The sequence below is a fragment of the Diceros bicornis genome, chromosome 6 (genome assembly GCF_020826845.1).
Source record: "Diceros bicornis minor isolate mBicDic1 chromosome 6, mDicBic1.mat.cur, whole genome shotgun sequence".
Lineage (NCBI taxonomy): Eukaryota > Metazoa > Chordata > Mammalia > Perissodactyla > Rhinocerotidae > Diceros > Diceros bicornis.
In genome coordinates, this window is record NC_080745.1 from 63,853,750 (window position 1) to 63,877,236 (window position 23,487).

At 37.3% G+C, this 23,487-nt stretch overlaps 1 protein-coding gene across 2 annotated transcripts in view; it reads left to right on the top strand.

Annotated features, from left to right (window-relative positions):
* The window catches only part of R3HCC1L (R3H domain and coiled-coil containing 1 like), a 96,483-nt gene that overhangs the window by 58,182 nt on the left and 14,814 nt on the right, over positions 1-23,487 (top strand). Inside the window, exons 3-4 of one of the 2 annotated variants that reach the window (XM_058543702.1) lie at positions 6,098-7,920; positions 21,977-22,152. In XM_058543702.1, the coding sequence (XP_058399685.1) occupies positions 6,112-7,920; positions 21,977-22,152 (1,985 nt within the window). In that variant the 5' untranslated portion in view covers positions 6,098-6,111. Of the gene's footprint in view, positions 1-6,097; positions 7,921-16,970; positions 17,311-21,976; positions 22,153-23,487 lie in introns of those variants that run through there. The other variant, XM_058543703.1, reaches the window with a different exon arrangement.

Consider the following 23,487-nt stretch of genomic DNA (forward strand, 5'->3'; position numbering starts at 1 on the left):
GGTTTGGATCCCAGGCGCGGACTTACACAGCACTCGTCCAGCCATGCTGTGGTGGCATCCCACATACAAAATAGAGGAAGATTAGCATAGATGTTAACTCAAGGACAATCTTCCTCACCCAAAAGAAATAAATAAAAAAGGGACAGAGGGGGCCAGCCCCGTGGCGTGGTGGTTAAGTTCTCCCACTCTGCTTCCGTGGCCCGGGGTTCGTGGGTTCGGATCCTGGGTGCAGACCTACACACCACTTATCAAGCCATGCTATGGCAGGTGCCCCCCATATAAAGTAGAGGAAGATGGGCACGGTTGTTAGCCCAGGGCCAGTCTTCCTCAGGAAAAAAAAAAAAAAAGGACAGAGAAATAAATATTACCAGACATCTCGGGTGGATTAATCTTTGAGTTTGAACACCAAACTTAAATTCTCTGTTTTCTGGAAAAGAGCAGAAAGGTACATGTTATGCTGTGCCTATTAAAGGGACCATATGACTTTGTCTGAGAGACATGCTTTTTTTCCTTCTTTTTATAAATTAGACATTGGATAAGATGATAGTTACTGTCAACTTTGATTTGCAAAAATAAGAAAATGTTTTCGAGATGAACATCTTCTGTATCGACCAACTGTGAAAGCTGAAATTTTAACATGGAATCATAGAATCTTAGCTTCTGTGGTGAGCTAAGCCTATGTGGTTTACTTTTGCTTTCAGAAAAATGCCAAGGATTGACTGGTAAATGTGAAGGGACTGGCAGAGTTGAAGAATCATCATTTTGCAACCATCATAATAAAGATTGGATCAGATTAGAATTATTATTGTGGGTGGTAAGTCTAGGGGGAAATTTTGATGAGGAGCAGGATATTTGCATGTGCTTAAACTATTACCCCACAGACTACTTAGTTGCAAGGGAGAAAATACACGGTAATTATATAGTAAAGAAACAACAATGCCTTGACCAGGTGACCAAATTAAGATCACCATTGAAGGACAAATGGAAGTCATGTGCCTCCAGACGTGATGCCTTGAGAAGGACCCATGACCACCTGTGTATTATTCTGACTGAGAATGTATAGCGTCAGTCTAATCATGAGGAAACATCAGACAAACCTTAAATGTGGCATGTTCTATTAAAAAGAGGGTGGGAGGGGGAGTTAGTTTTCCAAAATGTCGATGCCATAAAAGACAATGAAAGGCTGTGGAAATGTTCCAGAATGTAGAAAGGTGAAGAGACGTGATAACTAAATGCATTACCTGATTCTAAACTGGTTCCAGTATTGGAGAGGGAAATATTCTATAAGGACATTACTGGGTCAACTGACAAAACTGGAATACTTATGTTAGATTGGATAAAAGTATCAATGTTAAATTTGCTGTCATTGATAACTATATTGTAATTATGTAAGAGATTATGCATATTTACAGGAAATATACTCTGAAGTATTTAGGGGTAAAGGACTATGATATCTGTAATTTGCCCTCAAAAGGGTCAGAAAAAAAATTGTATGGTGTATGTAGAGAGAGAGGAAAGAGGAAACACGCATGATTGCAAATGATAAAGCAAATAGGATAAAATGTTAACAGTAGATAAATATGGGTAAAGGGTGTACAAGTACTCTTTGTAGTATTTTTACTTTTGTAACTTATCTGTAAATTTGAAATTATTTCCAAATAACAAGTTAAGACAAAGTACATGGTTTAGTTTTGAGGCATTCTAATAAGGTAACAAAATGATAGAGCATAGAGAATTTGTTTTGGAAGATCGAATAGTTAACGTGCTCTTTAGGCATTTTCTCTCAAATATCAGATGTCTCAAGTGAGCCCTAGGTAAGTACTAGATCAAATCAATTCATGGTTGAATTATCCAGTGAGTGCCGTAAGTGCTAATATTCTCTATTGTTGATTGAAGAGGGATCCCTGTGTTTTAGATACCAAATGTAGACAAACAGCATTCACATTCTGTTATGAAAATGTAAAAGCCTGATTCGTTTTGTGCTAGTTCACTTACTCAGGAAGATGGGTCAGAAAGGTGCTTAAAGGAAATTACTAATATTTTCTCTCAAGGAGAATTTGAAACTGTAGAAGCAATTGAACAGGTACTCACGTATGGTCCCAGTGTTCAAAAGTATAGTGTAGAAAAAATAATTTGAGCTAAAATATTTTAAAGGCCTATGATAGCAGTTAATTCCTCTCCATCATAAAGGAATCTGAATTTTTATCACCTTTAGAAAATGTAATTTTGAAAAGAATTGCATGCTGATGGATATTCCAGATAAATTAACTGCAAAATAGATCCCAAGTAACTAATTCTCTTCCTCAGTTAAGAAGCAAGTTGGACTGATGAAAGCACGTAGAACAAGATGAAAAAATCAAAACTGGGTTAAAAGAGAGAAAGAAAATATCAAGTGCTATTAGTAAATACCTGGGTGGGAAAATTTTAATCCAAGATTGGTTTTAAAAATTGCGTATGGTAGGCACCCCTTCTCCCAAAGTTAAAGGCTTTTTATGCTTACAGTTGCAAAAAAAATTCATAAAAGACAACAAGACTTTAAATTGAATGGGCATTATCTTGAAAGTCTATAAGATGAAGGTGCTCCTCTTTTTTGTGTCTTTTTTCAGTTACTATGAAAGAATTATCACAGCCAATGGTATATTGGAGCATCTCCTACTGGCCTGAGAGCTGATTTGTTAAAATTTTAGGAATTTTGCAAACAGATTGTTAAACACAACCATTATTAAAAATTAAACTACATAGCTTATTATTAAATAAATTGCATTTATAAGAAGGTAATAAATACTTAAAATTCATCACTTCCTAATTAGTTTACTGCATTTTACTATGATCTGTGCTCTTGAAGTTATTCATATATCTCATACCTTTATGGTTGAAATACTACATCATAGTGTGCTACTTTGTATCTTTTTCGAACTCCTTGTTCAGTGATGTCACACTGGTAGCTTGAAGGTAGCCATTGTGGGAATATTTACACTGCAGAGATCAGCAAATGCCATAAATCAGGGCTTGATTTATTGTTTATTGATTATTTAAACTTAAAGTGATGGAGAAAATGCTAATACAAACTTAAAAGTGTCATGTCTTTAGCTGTTAAATTGTGCATAGCTCAAAAAATTGAGGATATGTTCTTCTGTTCAAAAACGATTATCTACTTCAGTAAAGAAGTCACTCACATTGTTGACCTCATTGTCATAATGAAAATATCGACCAGTACTCCAAACTACACTTGGAAAGCCAGTTGCTAAACATTTACCAGCCGCTGCTGGTCATGGCGTAATTGCATTCAGTGTTTTGGTAGGAAATAGATAATAATATAAATTTATTATACTATTATTCAGCTTTAGGAAATTGTGTCATGATAACATGTGCGCGTTAACTAAGAAAAAAGAAAGGTTGAGTTCTAAAAGACATAAGCTGTAGCACATGATAGTAATTTTAAATTTGAAGCCTTTGATATATGTCTTTGATATGAAGCCTTTGATATATGTAGATGAGAAATAGAATCACAGAATTTAGAGTTTGAAGAATGCTTAAAATTAATCCAGACCAATCTGCCTTACAGATAGAACTTCTTTCTCTAGTGTATCAGTCATCCAGACTGTATTTAAATTATTCTAAAGACAGCTCATTACCTGATAATAGTGTTGGAGAACTCTAGAAGTAGAGTTCTTTTTTTTTTTGTTGTGAGGAGGACTAGCCCTGAGCTAACATCTGATGCCAATCCTCCCCTTTTTTCTTGAGGAAGAGTGGCCCTGGGCTAACCATCCATGCCCTTTTTCCTCTACTTTATATGGGACGCCGCCACAGCATGGCTTACCAAGCGGTGCGTCGGTGCGCACCCAGGATCCGAACCTGCGAAACCCGGGCCGCCGAAGCGCAGCACGCGCGCTTAACCGCTTGCGCCACCGGGCTGGCCCCTAGAGTTCTTTTTTATATTGAGCTAAACTTTGTTTTTATTTAATTTCTACCAGTTGGTTCTGGTACTGACTTCTGGAGAAACATAGAAACATAGGAACAGAAGGGAAAATTTGTCTCTATAGAGCAACCAACTGTTTGGGTGTAAAGGTAGCTGGGATGTTTCCATTTAGACCTCTTTGGGCAAGAAGTATACCTTTCATTCCTTTACATACATTGTGTGGTATATTTTCTAGATTCTGAAGACTGTTGCCTTTCTAAACAGCCGCATCACTATTTTTTGGCTTTTATTGCCTTTGTAGAGGAAGTAAAAGCCTTTAGATCTTTTTTTAATGCAAATTGTACACAAGTCAAGTCTTCTGTGTTGTTTGAATCTTTTTTTTTTAACCCAAAGCAGATCTTTGTTTGTTCAATCTTATATCTTCATATTGCTTTCAGCACAGCATTCCAGATTGTAGAAATGATAACAATTTGTAACTTTATCATTTTTGGTATTTATTAATCCTATGGATTTTGTGTCAGTTGCAGATTTGATAACCACTCAATGTTTATTGTCTTCATACAAGTTATTATTTAACATGTTGAATTTCAAAGGGCTGTGGGGATACAGTTCTACTTTAAATAACCCTCTCTAAATTCACTTCTACCCATTGTCATTACTTTTGTTGTTTAAGCAATTGTGAGTCCACCTACCAGTTCCATTAAGTAGCCCAGATTTTACCATCTTAAATACAGAAGTTTATCGTGATGTATTTTGTCAGGTGCTTTGCTAACTGAGATCAAGATACACTATGTCTATTACACTATGTCTATTTCATTCTCTCCAAAGAAATATACTCTAGTGCTTCTATCTTTGAAAAGTAGGCATTTTTGAAAAATCCTGACATGGCTAAATGTTAAAGTCATATTCTTCCACAAATGGAAAGATAGAAAGAAAATCCCTGAAGAATGATGGGCTAGCTAATAATTAAGACATCAAAAGAGAAGGGACAAGAGGATCACTGGGGACACTTGATGATCGGGGCCGTGGTATATACTTGGGCTGAAAAGAAAATAGACTGTGCCATGAGAGCAGAGCTTTTTCACTGAGGAAGTATTCTGGATCAGGTGAAAATTTAGGGATTGGGAATGGAGGGGACAGGATTTGTTAGTTGTTCTTTCCTTCTTATTATATCTTTCCTTTGAAATGTATGTGGTGAAATATTAACAATGGGTACTTCTGAGTATATATAGATATTTCTTTGAGATGTATATCACCTCCTATTTTCTTTGCTCTGGACAAACTAAGACCTACTTCACAGTATTATTTTGAAGATTAAAAGAGTAATTCACTGTGAAATTGTCTAGCATATTTCCTTGTATTTTATAGATAGTAGATAAAGTTTTGTTTAACCTTGTTAAATTATTTCCCCTTGTTAAATTCCATTGACCAACCATGGTGGAGGTTGTCAGGAAGTTACTAGTGTGAGCGTCTCATCACATTCCTTGGCCTCCACCCTTCTTTATCCTACCCAGACCTGTTTTATTGCTGCTGGAAGGAAGAAAAATCTATAGTAGGTCACTTGATTAAATAGTATTAATAGAATAATGGCTTTCTCTTTTCCACTGCCTGTTTCTTTCCTAAAAAATTATAGTTCAAAAGCAGCATCTTCTAGAAAGCAGTTCCTGATTAGTCGTCTCATTTTCTATCCCACATTCAAGTTACTCTTAAAAATCATATTTATGTATGATTTTTACATACATAAGCAACGTATGTAAAAGCAAATGTGTTTTTAGGGGTCCTCCTTGAATATACTCTTTCATGTAAATTCTGAGCTCCTAGACTATGAAGAGGTTGTGTTTTACGAGTACTTGACAGCTGGCAATCACTGTTTTAATTCAGCTTAAGACGAGGGTACTTGTTAAAACAGTAGAGAGGAGTTGGGAGGTAGAGGTAAAGGGTTTTAGGAATATGAAGAAAGAGGATATATGGGTAAAATTCATGGGCTCATGAGTTATTTTGAAATTTACTTTTCTTAGTTGCTTACCTGATTAATTATTTTATGGCAGGTTTTACATTTAACTTGAGCGTTTCTATAGCGTGGATTAATAGGCCATCTACCTAGTCTTTAAAAATCTCTTGATTCAATACATTGTAATTAGTTTCTGGTAATTAAATCATTCTCTCTTTTTCCTGCAGATTGAGGTGGTGCCATGCAGCAAGAAGCAGAGAGATGCAGAGTTCGAGCCAGAAGACCTGACATGGCACTTTATGTACCTAAAGCTCGAAGGGGTGTAGTACTCTTCAAGTCAGGTGATGAGGAAAAAAGCTGTGGTCCATCTAACTGCGTGGTGAAAGAAGATCAAAAAGAAGATTGTCTCTCCCAAAAGGAGATCTTTAGAGACAAACCTGAGGCTCAAAGACTAAGTTTTAATCCTGATAAAAAGGAACACAATCATAGGGAAGGAAAGAAATCTTCAACAAAATTAAGAAAAGATACATGCCTTCAAGAAAGAAATAAAGATAGGGTTTGTACTAAGAGGGGAACCACAGAATCCAAAGAAGTATTATCCCAAGGACGTCAGCAAAGAGGCTCAAATCCTGGGATTATACCTAGTGTATTTTTACAAAGACATTTTAAACCAAAGAAGGTGGAGTGTTTGGAGGTTGGAAGCACAGATGGAGCAGGACATGAGAGGTTGCTTCCATTTCAGTCTTGTTCAGAAATCAGTGAAGCTCAGTTTCTAAATAAACCATTCCAAAATATGGAATTCTGTGATTTCAGTAGGCATGAACTAAGTGGGGAAACATTTGAAGACAGAGATTTGGAAAGCAGAATTGAAGCTGATGCCAGGGTTGTGGAGATACTATCCGAGTTTCCTAGAGTTTTTAGTTCTGTGTTGAAACCTGAGAGTGTGCTTGCACCGGTAAAACTAGACTCTGATTCTGGACTTGTACAACAAGGCATGCAAACATCAGGTGGAATGTTGAAGCTCAGCAATGGAGGCATCACCACTGTTTCTGTTCCTGGAAGTCCGGATGGTGTCACTGATCAAACTTGTGTAGACTTTGAAGCTGAGAATGTTGGTAATGTAGCAAACAGTACAGATTTCATCTTGGGTCAAAAAGGTATAGATTCCAGTCCTGAGGCTGTGGGTTACATCTCTCATAAAACGACTGTAATCAGCAAATTAGAGGACACAAATGGCATTTTTGAGCCAACAGTGATTAGAGAGTATGAGGAGAATGACAACACTACTGATGAGTTATGTGTAAAGTATGAACCTTCTGATACAGCTGTCCTGGCTCATGAAACTGATACAGATCATGGGTCTAAGAGTGTAGGTGACATTACCAATAAGGCATGTATGATGGACATTACAGATGTCATATCTGATCAAATAACTGTAGGCAGCCCTTGTGTAGTTGCAGTTAGAATAGCTGATGAGGACTGTACCAACAGAAGTAGTTTCTCAAAATATTTAGAAATGAGCGCAGATACAGCTCCTGTTCATGTAGCTGTGAGAGGGAATGACACTGAAAATTTCAGTAACCTGATTGCTTGCTCAGATATTTATGCTGGGAGTATTTCATCTAGTTTCACAGAGTCAACAGGAAAGTTGATAGAGAGCTTGTCAGATTGTGCTTCCTCCTTACCTATAAAGAAGATTGCTGGTAGTAATTGTAGCACTTTTTTGGACTCTGAACTCTGTATGTTAAATGGAACAAAAGTCCTTTCAGACAGTGCCTTGGGCAACGATCTAGATTGTACTGGTGATATAACAGAGGCATTGCATGAACTAAAAACTGCTGAAGAGTTCAAAACAAAAGAGGAAGATGACTCAGAGAATATAGAGTTTGGTATATCCTTTCCTGATATAGAATCAGTATCTATGGAAACATCCATAGAACCGAAAGCAACTGAAACTTCTCACATGGAAGGAAGTGCTGCTGCTGAGGAGAGCTGGGAGTCTATGTTTAATGATGATGGTGACTGCCTGGATCCACGTCTTCTACAAGAGGTATGTTTAGTGGAAATTGCGTGATGCTTAGGTAATTTCTAGATTCACAGAACCTGGGATTTTGGGTGGTAATTTTGATGGACATTTGTGCACAGTCACACATTCAGTCATATTATATGCAATGTAAGGGTTCCTAAGCAATACACTAATAAGCAATAAACTAATAAGATTGTAGATTGAGAAAAGAATACCTGATAGGTCTTTAAAAAGTAAAACATACAGGATTGAGCTATATCTATAATAGCCAAGTCCTGAGGGATCTCATTGAGTAGATTAAAGATAAATTTAGTGGATTCTGGCTATCTGCTGAGGAAATACAGAGGGAAACTTATTCAGAAGGGCTTTTCTGTGTTGACAAGATGTGAGTGTGGTAACTAGAGATGGCTGTCAGTCTATAATTAGAAAAACACTGTTCAGCAGCGGTTTTAGACCCAAATCAGGTTAAGAATTACTAATAATGCAGGAACTTAGGTGAATATAGAGGTTATTAAGAATCCAAGCATTGGAAGAAGGCCTTAGTTTGAGAAAGGAAGCAGTGTTCGTAGGAGTTGGCAAAGGGACTACTTGAGTGGGTAGAGGACACAGGTATGCATAGGAGAGAAAGAACAGCTTCCTACAAAAGAAGGGCGTGGCACACAGAGCCTTTTATACATGGTAGGACTCAATAAATATTTATTGAATGGATGTAGGTGATAGGGCAGAGTTGGAGCTCTCTGCCTTTTTAGCGTGGCCTCCAGGGACTTGCAGAATATTGCTGTTGGAACTTGGTTTGTGTGTGGTAGCTTAGGGATATGGCTTGTGTATTTGAGGAGGGAAGTTCACGTGTGCCACCTTGTTTTTCAGGTCTTAACACTGTTTAGGATAGGTGCAAAAGAATTTAGGCAACTACTTAGTGTTTTGAGGAGCAGAGTAATTTAGCCGAAGAGGACACTAGCATGACCTAAACCTGTAGTGTAGAAGCTGAAGACATCCAGTGCCTGGGTGTTGTTTTTGGTTATCTTTGGAGGTGCTTGGTAGGGATGGAGTTCTATGTTGAGGGATGAGGATGGATGAGAGCAAGAAAGAAGGAGATGGATTGAGAATACAGGTAGCAGATCCAGTTCCAAACTATGATCTCCTGTGCTTTGGGTTTTAGAAGATACAATAATAATGTTATTAAAAGGTGTCACAAACCCAATAACATTAATAGCCCTTTGGTAACTATTATTCTTAATTTATTATTTATATTGCTCCACACATTCTTTATTAAAGACTAAACCGTAGTGTCTACCTTGAAAACTTTCCGTTCAAAGATTTTTGGCTCTTTTCGCAGCTGGCCCATTTTCTTTGTTGACAATGGCTAGACATGGAGGTATGTGTAATACGTCTAATATGCAGGGAGGTATGCTGCAGAGCAGGGTGTGGCAGCCACTGGCATGTGAAGCAGTTTCCTGTGACATTTTGAAACTCTAAAACTGCCTGAGTGGGGTAGAGAGCATAGGTAGGTCATTATTGAGCTCCTGGAACTGTAACCCTTGATAAGTCTCCAAAGATGACACTTAATCTCCTTAAGCCGTCATATGAGATGCCAGACACCTAAATTGGTAATTGATAAAGAAAACGATATTGGCATGACTTCTTTTAACCCTCTGAGATATTGGTACAAGAACTCAAAGATTCTTGTTGTTTAGATAAAACTCCCATAGCCCCTGCTGCCTCCTGTGCGGATCAGCAAACCTATTGGTAGGATGGTTCGTAGAATACCAGAAACATAGCATCGATATTGGTAGACACTAGTATCTGGTCCCTTCACTGGCCATTTCTGTCCTTGATTTGAGTTTTTAAATAGGCTGCTAACAATGTATAACCATGGAAAAGACAAGAGTAAAGGAGCACCACCCATTCCCAAACCATCTTCCCTCTGTGTGTGCTCACTCACCTTCGTACACTTGCTCTGTCTCCCCATCGTCTTTTGCAGAAATGCTCTCTGTTTTTAAGTAGAAAACCCAAAATTGAAAAGAAAAATTTATAATCCAACCACTAAAAGCAAATTATATGAAGTACAAAGGGAGGAAAGTCCTTTATATCCCACCCCTAGGGATCTCACTGGTAGTTGGTACCCCATCACTTTGCAGTTAAATAGCAAATATTGGGCACCTAGAGTTTGATAAACTATAAATTGCAAATAGATATATATTGTTATTATCACTACTGTGTTAAAGGCTCTGTGCTACATGCCAGCTTTTTTCTCTGCTCTAAAGTTACTTATATTTTATTTGGAGAGACAAGATGTAACCATGTGATTAGATAGTCACATAACAATCTGAAGGATAATTAATATAAAACAACCATATAAGAGATGTCCTAATACTGGATTTGATTGTCTGATGAGTGATCTAGACAATGGCTTCAAAAGAGGATTAGATCCCTGAGGACTAAACTGGTTGATGTCGTTTCATGTTGATGAGGCCATAGAATTAAACGAGATTATAATCCCCACTTCCGTAGATTATTCTATGTTCCTAATTTCTATTTTCTGTTCTATTTCTATTTTTTTAAATTAATAGATTTATTTTTTTAAGCAGTTTTAGGTTTACAGAAAAATTGAGTGCCAAGTATAGACAGTTCCTATATACTCCCTCACTCTTCTATTACTATTTTAATTTCTGTTTTCACAGTATCTTTTATTATTAGTTCCAGCTCAATTTTAACAGATTTATATTTAATATTTTTATTAAAATGTCTGAATTAACATGGTATTGACTCCCTAAGTGGGGATTTATATACTTAACTTGCAGATGCTATATATTCTAACACAGTCCCTTGGGACATCCAGGGGAGAATCTGATTAAATTATGTACTCTGTTTGTTGTTCAACCCGTTAGTGGATGATGACTAGATCTCCAGTTCACGCTAAAAAGAGAGAACATTAAGTGGATTCCATTGCTCATAGTTTGTTGTTTTTAAAACCAGGTTAACTCCTAAAATTAAAAATCTCCCTTCTGAGCTCTGTAGATTTGTTGTATAATGTTTTTTTCCTCTGAATCTTCATTCAAACCAACAGCATTTTAATTTCTGATCTTTCTTCAAAACTAAAGAAAGGTAAACGGTTCTGGGCCTATATTGTCAGTACAAGGAGGGTTTCTTGTCTGAAGCTTCAGATTCCTGGTGTGCCTTCCTCTGTCCCTGTCAGGGCTTTTGCTTCAGTGACCTCCATGAGATGTGGTATGTGAGGTGTGGTTGGGGCAGATCGGGTAGGGGTATTGATATGACTCATAATATTCATTCCATTTAATTAAGTCCCTGTTTAGTAACAATAGCAGGGAAGGGAAATTGCAGGATTGGCAAAGAACCAGAGTGTGCACTCTATGCTGGTGAGGAGAAAAATAGACAGCAACTGTATCCAAAAATTAGAAATTCATTTGTGTTAAAAAGCTTGGTTAAAGGTAGAAACATACCTTTGGGAGAATTAAATCTTGCCTACCTTTGATTTGAATTAATTTAATCATTTGTATCAGAAATTACTTACAGGCATGCTGGATACTCTGTTGCTGGGCTTTGGGAAGGAGTCCTAGGGAGGAAAAGAGTGACCCAGCTGTAGGCCTGACTATTGAAGTGGGTAGGCAACAGTCTAAATATATTTAAATTCAGACTTTTTTGTTCTGATGAATTTGGGGTTGGAGTGTGGGGAGGTGTAAATTTGCAATAAGGCCTAGATTTCGGGCAGAGAGAATTTAAGTGCGAATCAGCAACCTTATACAGAAGATCTTTTTGTGTGGATTGACCAAAGGCTGAGATTGTTAAGGAATAGCCAAGAGGATGCCCAGGCAAACTGGATACTAGACTTAAAGCACTAAGACTATATTTCTGATCCTTCATATGATGGGTCATACTATTATATTGCCTACATGGAACAAGATTGACTCATTTCTTGTAGGTCTGAGTCTGCAGTTTGAAGGTCAGAAGTACATATCTATTGCCTGTTGCTGAGATGGACGGATAGGCAAGGACTAATACTCTATAAAGTAATAAATAAGGAAAAATTTTGATGTGGGAGAACAGACCTGGATGTGCTGCAGGATTTTAGGGAGCATAAGGATCAAGTGGATCAGGGACTAGCGAAATCAAGCAGGAAGTGGAATGGCAATAAATGCTAAGTTTGTCTGCTTTGCAGTTTTTCTTAGGTCTCTTGGACAGCCATTCTCACTATCATAGCAGTACCTGAGTCGAGCTATCAGGACCAGTTTGGGAAGATTCAAACCTCTACCATCCCCCTATTTGACTTAGTTTTACTGTTTCAGGCTAGTCTACTCTTACCTTTCTACTTTATCAGTGGTATCTTTCCATCTGTTCTTTCTAATCATGTTGGGAAGAGAAGAAAATACAGATATTTCTCCCTGCCTTCTCCGTCTTCCTAGTTCACTACAAATTTAATCTACAACAGTGTTTTCACTGTTTAGTGAAAGCATCTTCCCAGGAATGCCAATATCAGGCTACCATGTCAACCTTTCTGTACTGTCTGAATAGGAGCCAGGTCCACGTTGGTTCAGGATATTTACTTGGTCCCTGCTTATATATTCATGTGCCATACATTACCATTCATGGGAGAGAACTAGAACTCTCAAATTTATCCTCTGGCACTGGGATCAATAAATGATCATCTGACCAATTGTTAGGGCGCTATACATGTCTCATTATTGTAGCTTTCTTTTTTCTTATTTCATTTTGCCCATCTCCTTTTCTGCTTCCTTGTCCACTTTCCCCCTTTCTTCTCTTTTACTGTGCCTTAATCCAAAGTTATGGCCATGGCTTTCTCCCACTGATGATAATGAGAAGTATTGAGATATTGCTGCTACTTATTCTAGAGAAATCTTTAGATGGCACCTTGCATGGCATTCTGCCCATTCTGTGTTATAAATTTGTGAAGCCAAAGTTTGCATTTCTGGCCTTGGTTTCTTGATAAGGTCAGTGGAGGCATAGCTTAGATATATTAGATAATTTTATTTTCAGATAGGGAATACCATTGAAGACATTATCTACTCTTATACTTAGTGTATAAAATGTTGCAGTTTAGGGTCTGAATTTATTTTTCTACTTTTGAAAAGGACTTATGCCCAAAACAGTGTAGAAGAGGGCTGGAAGCTATAACTTATGGTGTGTATTACACACTGTAGTATTATTATTTTTTTAGGGAACTCTTTTTGGATGTTTTTGAACTTAGGTCATGAGAAATTTGAAAAGACTTGAAATACTTTTTATTTTTTTAAATAAATAGTGTTATTTCCCTAACTGCCAAAGATAGGAAGTTAAATGGGTAACACATTTTAATTCTAGCTTTTGATTTATTTACATTACCGTAGACCAACATGAACAATTCTCAATTTTCTGTGATACTGGAATACCTTAAGTAGAATCAAATCCAGATAATCCCCAAACCTTCTTTTTTTGTTTGTAGCTTAAGCCTGGTCTCCAATGAAATATAAAAGTGTGTAGTAAATAATAAAATTTTAAGTTGATTTTCTTCAGTAGAAAATGAGTTAATTAGCAGTTAAGTAGCCATAAGATAACAGTGGAAGAAAAAAATAGAAACAAAATAAAGGGCTTGAATAACCTAAACCTACATAATTGAGAATTGACTATATGGGTTAATTCTGTAAATAATTATGTAAGTAGGTATGGTGACGTTTGAAGCAACTGCAGTAGTGTTAATACCAACAACTTGTGGTCAAGTCTCTGTTATCCTTGTCCCTGTAACTCCTTGATGCCCTCACATTTAAATTTGTTATGGCCATAACTGTAGTTTAACGTGGTTTATTATGCTTAATTTGATTTAATTAAAAGTACCCACAAAAATGTTCTTATTCCTACCTTGGAAGATCTGAGCCAGGATTATGTCATAGCCCTAGAACTATAAGCCCTAGGAACTAGACCTTTAACTTAAGAGATAGAACTATACAAGTCTTTTTTAAAAAGTGTCATGTTAGCATTGAAAATGACCTGTGACGTAATATAGTCTAGCCCTCTTGTTTTATAGGTAAGGTAACTAAGGCCCAGAAAGTTTGTTACTTACCTAGCTAAGGTTAGTGTCAAAGTTAGCACTAGAATTCGAGTCTCCTGGTTTCTAGCCCTGGGCTCTTTCCATGACAGGAAACCTTTGTCTCTACCTAACAGGTCTCAGCCGATCAACAGAAATTGTACAGCTATTCTGTGCCCAGCTCTGATCTTGGTGATGTGAGGGATAAAAGAAAAGGATAACAGTGTTTAAGGAGCTTATAGTCTTGTGGAGCTGATGAGATTTATTCTCAGAAATGACTGGAAAAAAATCAGAATTCGGTTTCATTGAGTTGGAAATGCCATTGTTTGTGAAATACATCATTATTTTTTGTATCACTAAGAAAGAAAAAAACTTTCACACAATGCTTACCCTTTAGAATTTTTATTTTATACATATTGAAAGAACTCTTTTAGACTTAGATATAAAATTTTATCATATATCATTTCTTACATAAAGAAAATGTAGGTGAAATAACTTGCTTAAGGTTTTCCTAAAACTTAGTGTTTACAGTCCAACTGTTTCTAATAATTTCTTGTCTCAGTTATTGATATTGGTGCCTTTTTATGCTGATTCATCTTCTGTGCCATCAAGAACTTTGGTGATGCAGCGTTTTTTTTTTTTTTCTTTTTTTTTTTGTGAGGAGATCAGCCCTGTGCTAACATCCGCCAATCCTCCTCTTTTTTTGCTGAGGAAGACGGCCCTGGGCTAACATCTGTACCCATCTTCCTCCACTTTATATGGGACGCCGCCACAGCATGGCTTGCCAAGCAGTGCGTCGGTGCGCGCCCGGGATCCGAACCAGCGAACCCCGGGCCGCCGCAGCGGAGCGCGCGCACTTAACCGCTTGCGCCACCGGGCCGGCCCCGATGCAGCGTTTTTTAAAAGAATACATAAAAGGAGCAAAAATCCTTGTTGCTGAATTCTTAAGCCACCTTTGCACTTAGATAGAGGTATTCTTATATCCGGATTTTCTTCCACATTGCTGACCACCCTTTCTGCAAGTTTTACTACTGGTACTTTTGATGCTCATGCATGTGCAGGAAAAGCAGTGACAATATGCATGTTGTAAGATGCATCTTGATGTCAGAGATGTTGAAATGTGAAAAGATGTGTATCTTAGAACTGATGAAATATGATATATATCCAACTGCTAAGTGTTAACAGTATTGTAGTATAGGGAAAGGAGAGACCGCAGATTGGAGTCAGCAAGGAAAGCTTCAAGAGGAGATGAAGATTGAAGTTGAATCTTAAAGGAGAGGAAAGATCAAGAGCAGACAAAGCATTCCAGGCTGTGGAAACAGCTTGTAAAAAATACAGAATGTTCTCAGATTTAGGTCCTAAATTTGTCACTCTGAGAAGTTTAGATGGTCTATTTTGAAATTTTATTGTTGTTGTTTTCTTTTTATAATTTATTAATTTGGATTTTCTGCCTGATTTATATAACCAGAGCAATTAAAGTTTATTGGTAAAGGGAAAGAAGGTGTCAGGTTTTTTTTTTTGAAATTTCAGAATGCCACCCAGAATCATTTAAAAACTGTATGTTGCGTAAATCAAATCCTTATTGATGAGGGCTCTATGTAGAATCAGTCTTGTTAACATGCCTTTGGACAAAGTAATTAACTTGAGGCATGTGCTTTTTTTTCATTCCACAAATATTTATTGAATGCCTAGTTTGTGCAAAATAATGTGTGCAGTGGGAGGATATAGGGATAAATATGACATGTCCCTTATAGTTGAATTATAGAATCAGAATGTTGATGAGGAAACAGAAACTCCAGCTTTACTCGCTGTATTAGTTTGCGAAGGCTGCCAAAACATAGTACTCCAGATTGGCTGTGGCAAAGTACCACAGAAATTTGTCTTCTCGTAACTCCGGAGGCTAGAAATCCAAGATCAAGGTGTCAACAGGGTTGGTTTCTTCTGAGGCCTCTCTCCGTGGCTTGTAGATGGCCGTCTTCTCCCTGTGTCTTCACATGGTCTTCCCGCTGTGTCTGTGTCCAAATTTCCTCTTCTTATAAAGACACCACTGATAATTAGATTAGGGCCCTCCCTAATGGCCTTATTTTAACTTAATTACCTCTTTGAAGACCTATAAATACAGTCATATTCTAAGGTACTGGGGGTTAGGATTTTAACATATGAATTTGGAGAGGACACAGTTAAGCCCATAACACTCCCCCAGTCTTCACGTTATTCAGTGTAACCACACTGAACTGTTCATTGAATACCACACTCCTTTTTTGCCTTTGCATACTTCTACCTATGGTACCTTTCTCTGCCTTTTCTCTGTATTATTTCTTTACTTGGGCAGTGAAGAAGAGTGAGAAAAGTTCATTTTCCTCTACCCACTGGTAGCACTTTCTTCATTTTTATAACTTTATTACATATTAAAATTCTTTGTTCAAGTTCTTTTTCTAATGTACGTTAAACATATTAAATGTTTATTGGATGGGCGGTTAGGTGGTCAGGATAAGGTTGGAGGAAGAGACAGGTCTAGCTGTAATATAAGGTGTTGTGTAATGGGTACTGTAAAAGTAGCACAGATGAGGTGAATGCTGTAGAAGTATAGAGGAAGTGTCGGATTATACATGCTTTGGGGTATTTAGGGAAGGAATCATAGAAGAGGTGACATTTGAGTATGTCCTTAGAGAATGGGGTGATGTTTTGAGATGTGCAAACTGACATATATCAGCACTTGCAAAATAATGTGAGCAAAGCAATAGGCAGGAAGAAGCAAGATTTATTTAGGCATAGTGAGTATTACTCTGTGGTTGGAATGTAGCATATTTTAAGGGATGACATGAGATAAAGCTAGAAGGGTAGTATATTAGTTTACTATTGCTGCTTTAATAAATTAGCACAAACTAGTGTCTTAAAACAACACAAATTTATTATCTTACGGTTCTAGGGGTCAGAAGTCCAAAACGGGTCTCACTGGACTAAAATTAAGATGTTGGCAGGGCTGTGTTCTTTTCTAGAGGCTCTAAGAGAGAATCCATTTTCTTGCCTTTTTCAGTTTCTAGAGGCTGCCTGCATTCCTCGGCTCATGCTCCCTTCCGTCTTCAAAACCAGCAATGGCCAGTTGAGTGTTTTTTCTATCGTGTCACTCTAACACACTGACTCTATTGCCTGTGAGCTGTTCTTCTTTTAAGGACCCTTGTGATTATACTGGGCCACCCAGATAATCGAGGATAATTTCTCTATTTTAAAGTCAGCTGATTAGCAACCTTAATTCTATTTGCTACCTTAATTCTCCTTTGCCATGTAACACATTCACAGGTTAAGGGAATTAGGACATGGACATCTTTGAGAGGCTATTATTGTGTCTACCACCGGACAGTTGGGGCCAGATTATAATAGCCATTGAATATTTTTGATCAAGGGAATGATATGGTCAAAGCAGTGTTTTGGGAAGTTAAATCTATAGTCTGTATGACATCTTCTCCCTCCCTCCCCCCCCGCCCTCCCTCCCTCCCTCCCTCCCTCCCTCCTAGAACGGCTTATATCCATAAATCCTTAATCAGAGAGAATTAGTTGTCCTGAACATTGATACACCCACTGTTTCTGATTTTGTTCACTGTAAGGCTATTTCGTCATGTTATGGAAGGAATACTAGACTAGCAGTCAGGAGACCTGAGTTATGATTCCAACTTTGTCAGTAATTTGACTTGTAACCTTAGGGATATCCTTTAGTCTTTCTGTGATGCAATTCTCCATCTTTGTAATTGGGATAATAAAAACTGCCCATCTGACAGAGATATAAAGATAACCTTATTCCAAAATAATGTAGCATATTTTTATTTTTTGTCTGTAGAGAGTAACTGGCTTATAACTTTAGAACTTTTTGCCTTTCCTTTTTTTTCTGGAAGAACCAAGGATCAAACAAAAAATAACATAAAATTAGAAGCTCAGTGATACGTGCCTGGCTGACCTTCTACTCTCTCCACCCTTTTTTCCCTCTACAAATAGGAATCAGGGCAATTATGTCATAGCAAGTCAGGTAATATTTTATAATAGACTTGTTTTCAAGACCAGACTATTAGGCTGTAAGAGTCTTAAAACCCTCACTTTGAGGAAGGTAATTTTAATTTAGTTGAATGGTTTTGTGGTAGCTGGTTATGCATATGAAGGAACACTCAGATTTCACTTATGCTTTATAAATAGCAAGGCAGACCACTGGTAAAAATCCTAAAATGTTTGTGATTCATAACTCAAAGTTATTTGCTCTGAGTTATTTACAGACTTTCCCTTGGTCTATAATAGAGGATGGGGGCCGGCCTGGTGGCGTAGCGGTTAAGTGTGCGCACTCCACTTTGGTGGCCCAGGGTTCACATGTTCGGATCCCAGGCACGCACCGATGCACTGCTTGTCAAGCCACGCTGTGGCAGCGTCCCGTATAAAGTAGAGGAAGATTGGCACGATGTTAGCCCAGGGCCAGTCTTCCTTAGCAAAAAAGAGGAGGATTGGCATTGGTTGTTAGCTCAGGGCTAATCTTCCTCACACAAAAAATAAATAAGTAAAATATAATAGATCAGGATGAATCAAATTCGAAACCTCTCCCCCTGTATTGTTGCCTTATTAAACATTTCTTACCCATAAAAAAGAAAAATATATATGTGGGTCTTACAATATGAAGGTTTCACATTGATGATATAGCAAGTATTGCCTCAGTACATGTGAGTCTTAAGTAAACATTTCAGTTGTCTGCAATAGAAATATGATGCAAGCTACAAATGTGAGCCATGTGTATCAAGTTCTCTAGTGGCCACATTAAAAAACGTAAAAAGAAACAGGTGAAATTAATAATATATTTTCCATCTAATATATCTAAAATATCATTTCAACGTGTAATCAATATAAGAAATTATTAATGAGATATTTTACAATTTTTTTGTATTAAGTCTTTGAAACCCACTGTGTACTTTATACATAAAACACATCTCAAGTCGGAGTAGCCACCTTTCAAGTACTCAGTAGCCACTTGTGGCTGGCAACTACTGTGTTGGACAGTGCAGGTCTGCTGCAAAGGTATCTACATAATCAGTGCATCAAATCTTTTAGTCTGCCGTGTCTAATCTCTCAATGACAGTGGTCCTGCCCCCCTCCCCCTTCCTTTACAGTCTTGGTCTGGTCCTCACTTCATACCATATTGTCCTCTCTTAGACATTTCTCCCTTCTATGCTGCATATTCCTGTCTCCTTTACTCTGCCAAGGCCCCCTTGCATGTTTTTTGAGATTCGCAGGAGAGAAAGCGCTATTAACAGTATCCCATCTACCCCTGTACGTCCATTAAAAAACGTATTACCGGGGCCAGCCCGGTGGCGCAAGCGGTTAAGTGCGCGCGCTCCGCTGCGGCGGCCCGGGGTTCGCTGGTTCGGATCCCGGGCGCGCACCGACGCACTGCTTGGTGAGCCATGCTGTGGCGGCGTCCCATATAAAGTGGAGGAAGATAGGCACAGATGTTAGCCCAGGGCCGTCTTCCTCAGCAAAAAAAAAGAGGAGGATTGGCGGATGTTAGCTCAGGGCTGATCTCCTCACAAAAAAAAAAAAAAAAAAAAAAAAAAAACGTATTACCAGTAGAAATGTAAGCTAATTCCAACAATATCGGTACCATGGGGAAATGAAGTGAAGTTCTTCCTCCTCTTAGGAATCCCTGGAGTTAGGAAGTTAGGAATCCCTGAGAATAGTGGAGTCTTGAGTGTTAACAGGAAAAACTAGTTAGTAACTTGTAGGTTTTATATCTATTGTTCCATGAAATGTAGAATGAGAATTATATGTTTGGCTATTATTAACACTTTGCATTTAATCAGTCTCAGAAGCCAAAATGCTTAATAGTTACCCCACAAATGGAATATAAGTATACAAGTTCAATTTTGCTGAGCAGCTTAGAGGAAAGGACCATAATCATATTTTCTTGCCAGATCATCCTGCCTCTCTTTTCCTTCCTCTTTATAATCGGTTCTTAGGATTTATATTTCCAAGGTATTTTGTAGTCGTGTATTGTTTACCTCTCACAATGCATATTTTGGCCCCAATTTATAAACGCATGGACATGCAGTGATTTGTTTTGTTTGGTTTTTGCAAAGTAAAAGTCAATGCCAGAAATCCAAAAAGGAAATGAAGAAAACAATTCCATTTACAGTAGCATAAAAAAATATTTAGGAATAAACGTAACAAAAGAACTATAAAACTTGTACTCTGAAAAGCTACAAAACATTGCTGGAAGAAATTATAGAAGACCTAAATAATGGAAAGACATCCCATGTTCATCTCTTCTTAATATTATTAAGATACTTACCAAATTGATTTACATGTTCGATGCAATCCCAGCTACCCCCCCCCTTTTTTTTTTTTGCAGACATTGACAAGCTGATCCTCATATTCATATGGAAATGTAAGGGATCCAGAATAGCCAAAATGATTTTGAAAAAGAATATAGGAAGACTCAAACCTCCTTATTTCAAAACCTATTATAAAACTACAGTAATCACGACACTGTGGCACTGGCATAAGGATGGACTTCAAGTGATTGCAGGCTCCCCTTGTTTCTGGGGCTCTGAGTTATTCTAAACTGATACACCAGCCCACTTTAGGGTTTTGTCCACTTGTGCAGTGGCCACTTCTTCCCGTGGTCTGCCAAAGACAAAGCAGTTTGTGTTGTGCTTCTCTTTGGAAGGACTTGTCATTCTGTGGATTTCTGTTTCCTTGGTTGTCTTGTATACTCAGCTGTTTGGTGAGCTCAGGAAAAGATATGATTTTGTGGATCAGCTGGTCTTTTTTCATTGTTACAGTAGGAGGAATATTCTCATCCTGCTTTCTAAGCAGAGTGGAAATAACATGGTGCTTGGCCTATAATAGATTTAGCAGTCAGTTAAAATTTGTTTAAAATGGTTGAATTCCTTGAATACTTAGGTGCCAGGCAGTATGCTAAGCACTTACTGCATCATATCATTTAATTTAATCCACATTACTTATCTATAAGTGTAGGTACTGTTACTATTCCCATTTTTTTAGATGTAAAACTGAAGCTTAGTGGAGAAAAGGAACTTGAGACACAGCAATAAATAAACATTTTTGTTGATTTTACCCATATCACTTTCCCCAATCCCTCCTTCCTGAGTAAAATTCTTGAATCCATTTTTCACTTTTCCAAGGAAAGGAGATAGATTCTTGGCATTGTAAGTTTTCATTTCCTCACTTGATGGGAAAAGAGGCACAGTATAAAAGAGGGAAAGCTTGAAGGGATCTAGGTGAACTTTTGATTAACAGAGAGAAGACACTTTTGGGTCTGAGGGCTTTGGGGGGGGTCAATGCTAGCATCTAGGTTTTATAACAGGTGAGAATAACAAAATGGCTGTGATGGCTTTGCTGCTGCTTTCCATTTTTCCCTTACTCTGCTCTTGCTTCCAATGTGATATAGTTAATAGCCTTCAGTTTTTTCATAGGATAGTCGAATTTTAAGTTTTTTTCATTGCTATTAATTCCTTTACTAACCTGCTATGTGGGAATGTCTTAACAAATTGCTTTGAATACGCTACATTCAACAAAAGGTGGACTAAGAAAGTGTTTTCATTTCTAAAAATTTTGCTTTGTTTTTGTTCACTTTCAGAAAAGAAACTATGAGATGAGCCTGATCAATAAGCTCAAATAAAACAAATGTTGTTAATTCATCTCTTCAGCTATTTTCTGAAATTTGTTTTCTAAAATGTGCGATTTGTAAATCACCACATTAATCATTTTACATTTTCTCACACAGTGGTTGATAGATGCAAGTTAAGTTTTACGCATTGCCTGTCTTTGCTGGAATTTCAGCACCTTTTCGCGTATTCCACGTGTTTAATATAAACTGGGTGATAGACGCCTGGTCATTATTGTATTCATAAACAGCATTAATACAGAGACAATGCTCAAGGTTAAGGAATAGGAACATGGAGACAAGGAGGAGGATTGTTTATCTATGGTAGGATATTTTATAATGCCCTGGCTTGATGTAACAGTTGTTACATGCCTCTTCCTCCCTAGTTATCAGGGAATATGAAGAATAGAGAAAGCATCCAGGAATCTAGATTTGATTATTACAACCATGAAGTTCCTGATATTGACCTCAGTGATTGTGAATTCCCACATGTCATTGAAATTTATGACTTTCCCCAAGAATTTCGTACTGAAGACCTCCTACGGGTTTTCTGCAGTTATCAGTAAGTATTTGCAAATGGTTGGGAATGTTAGGGAAGATGGGATGAAGTTTTCTCAAAATGTCTTCTGAAAAATCATTTTTTGTTTTCATATTCTCTGTTATTTACTTTAGCGTCGTTTGTTTATTGCCTTTTTCAAGTGCATTAGAAATCTTATGTATCAAACCACTCTTTTTCTTCTAAGTTCCTTAAAAATGCCAAATAGTCTTTTGAGACCCATTTTAGCATTTAAGAAGAACATCATCAATGATGACTTCCAAATCTGTCTTCATGGTGCATTTAGTCTATTTATATTTATTGTAATTATTGATATATTTAGATGTATGCCTACCATCTTTTTTGTATGTGTTTACTTGTCCCATCTTTTTCTCTTTTTTCTTGCCTTCTTTTGGATTGATGAGGTATTTTTTTCTCATTGCGTTTTGTGGGGAAATGAAACTCTATTTCTATTCTTTGGTGGTTACTTTAGAAATTACAAAGTGCATGCTTAACTTATCAATGGCTAAAGTTAATATTTTTATACTCTTTCCAAACATTATAAGGGCTTTTAACTCCATTCCCCAATACCGTTCCCCACCTCTTACCCACCCCCAACTAGTATGCTATTGTCATGGAGTATTTTGATTCTTTTTAATTTTTTCTTTTTCCTTTTTAAACTCCATTTGATGTTATTGTTTTATAAAATCAGCATTCAGATTTATCCACTTACTGTGTTCTTCATTTATATCTTCTTGCATCTCATATCTTCCATCTGAAATCTTTTTCCTCCTACAGGAAACATTCATTAGCATTTAATTTAGTAACAGTCTGCAGGTAACACACTCACTTGGGGTTTTTTTGTTGTTGTTTTTTAATGGCTTTACTTCAACTTCATTCTTGAAAGACATTTTTGCTGGGTATAGAATTCTAGGTTGGCGATTACTTTTCTCTCAAGAACTTGATTATTCTACTGTCTGATCGCTTTCTCTGTGGAGGATGAGAAGCCAGCTGAAAGTCTAACAGTTGTTGCTTCTGAATGTAATCTGTCTTTTCTCTTTGGATGCTCTTTAATGTTTTCTCTTTGTCTTTAGTATTGTACATTTTCAGTATGATGTGGTTTTGTGTTTCTTTTTATTTATTCATCTTGAGATTATTTGGGCTTCTTAAATCAGTGAATTAGTGTTTTTCATTGGCTTTGGAGAACACTCAGACGTTATCTCTTCAAATATGGCCTCTATGCCAGTCTCTCTCTCTCTCTTTTACTTTCTCTAAGATGCCAATTAAATGTATATTAGACCTTCTCACTTAAGCCTCATGTTACCTATCTTTCATATTTTCCATCTCTTTGTCTCTGTTACA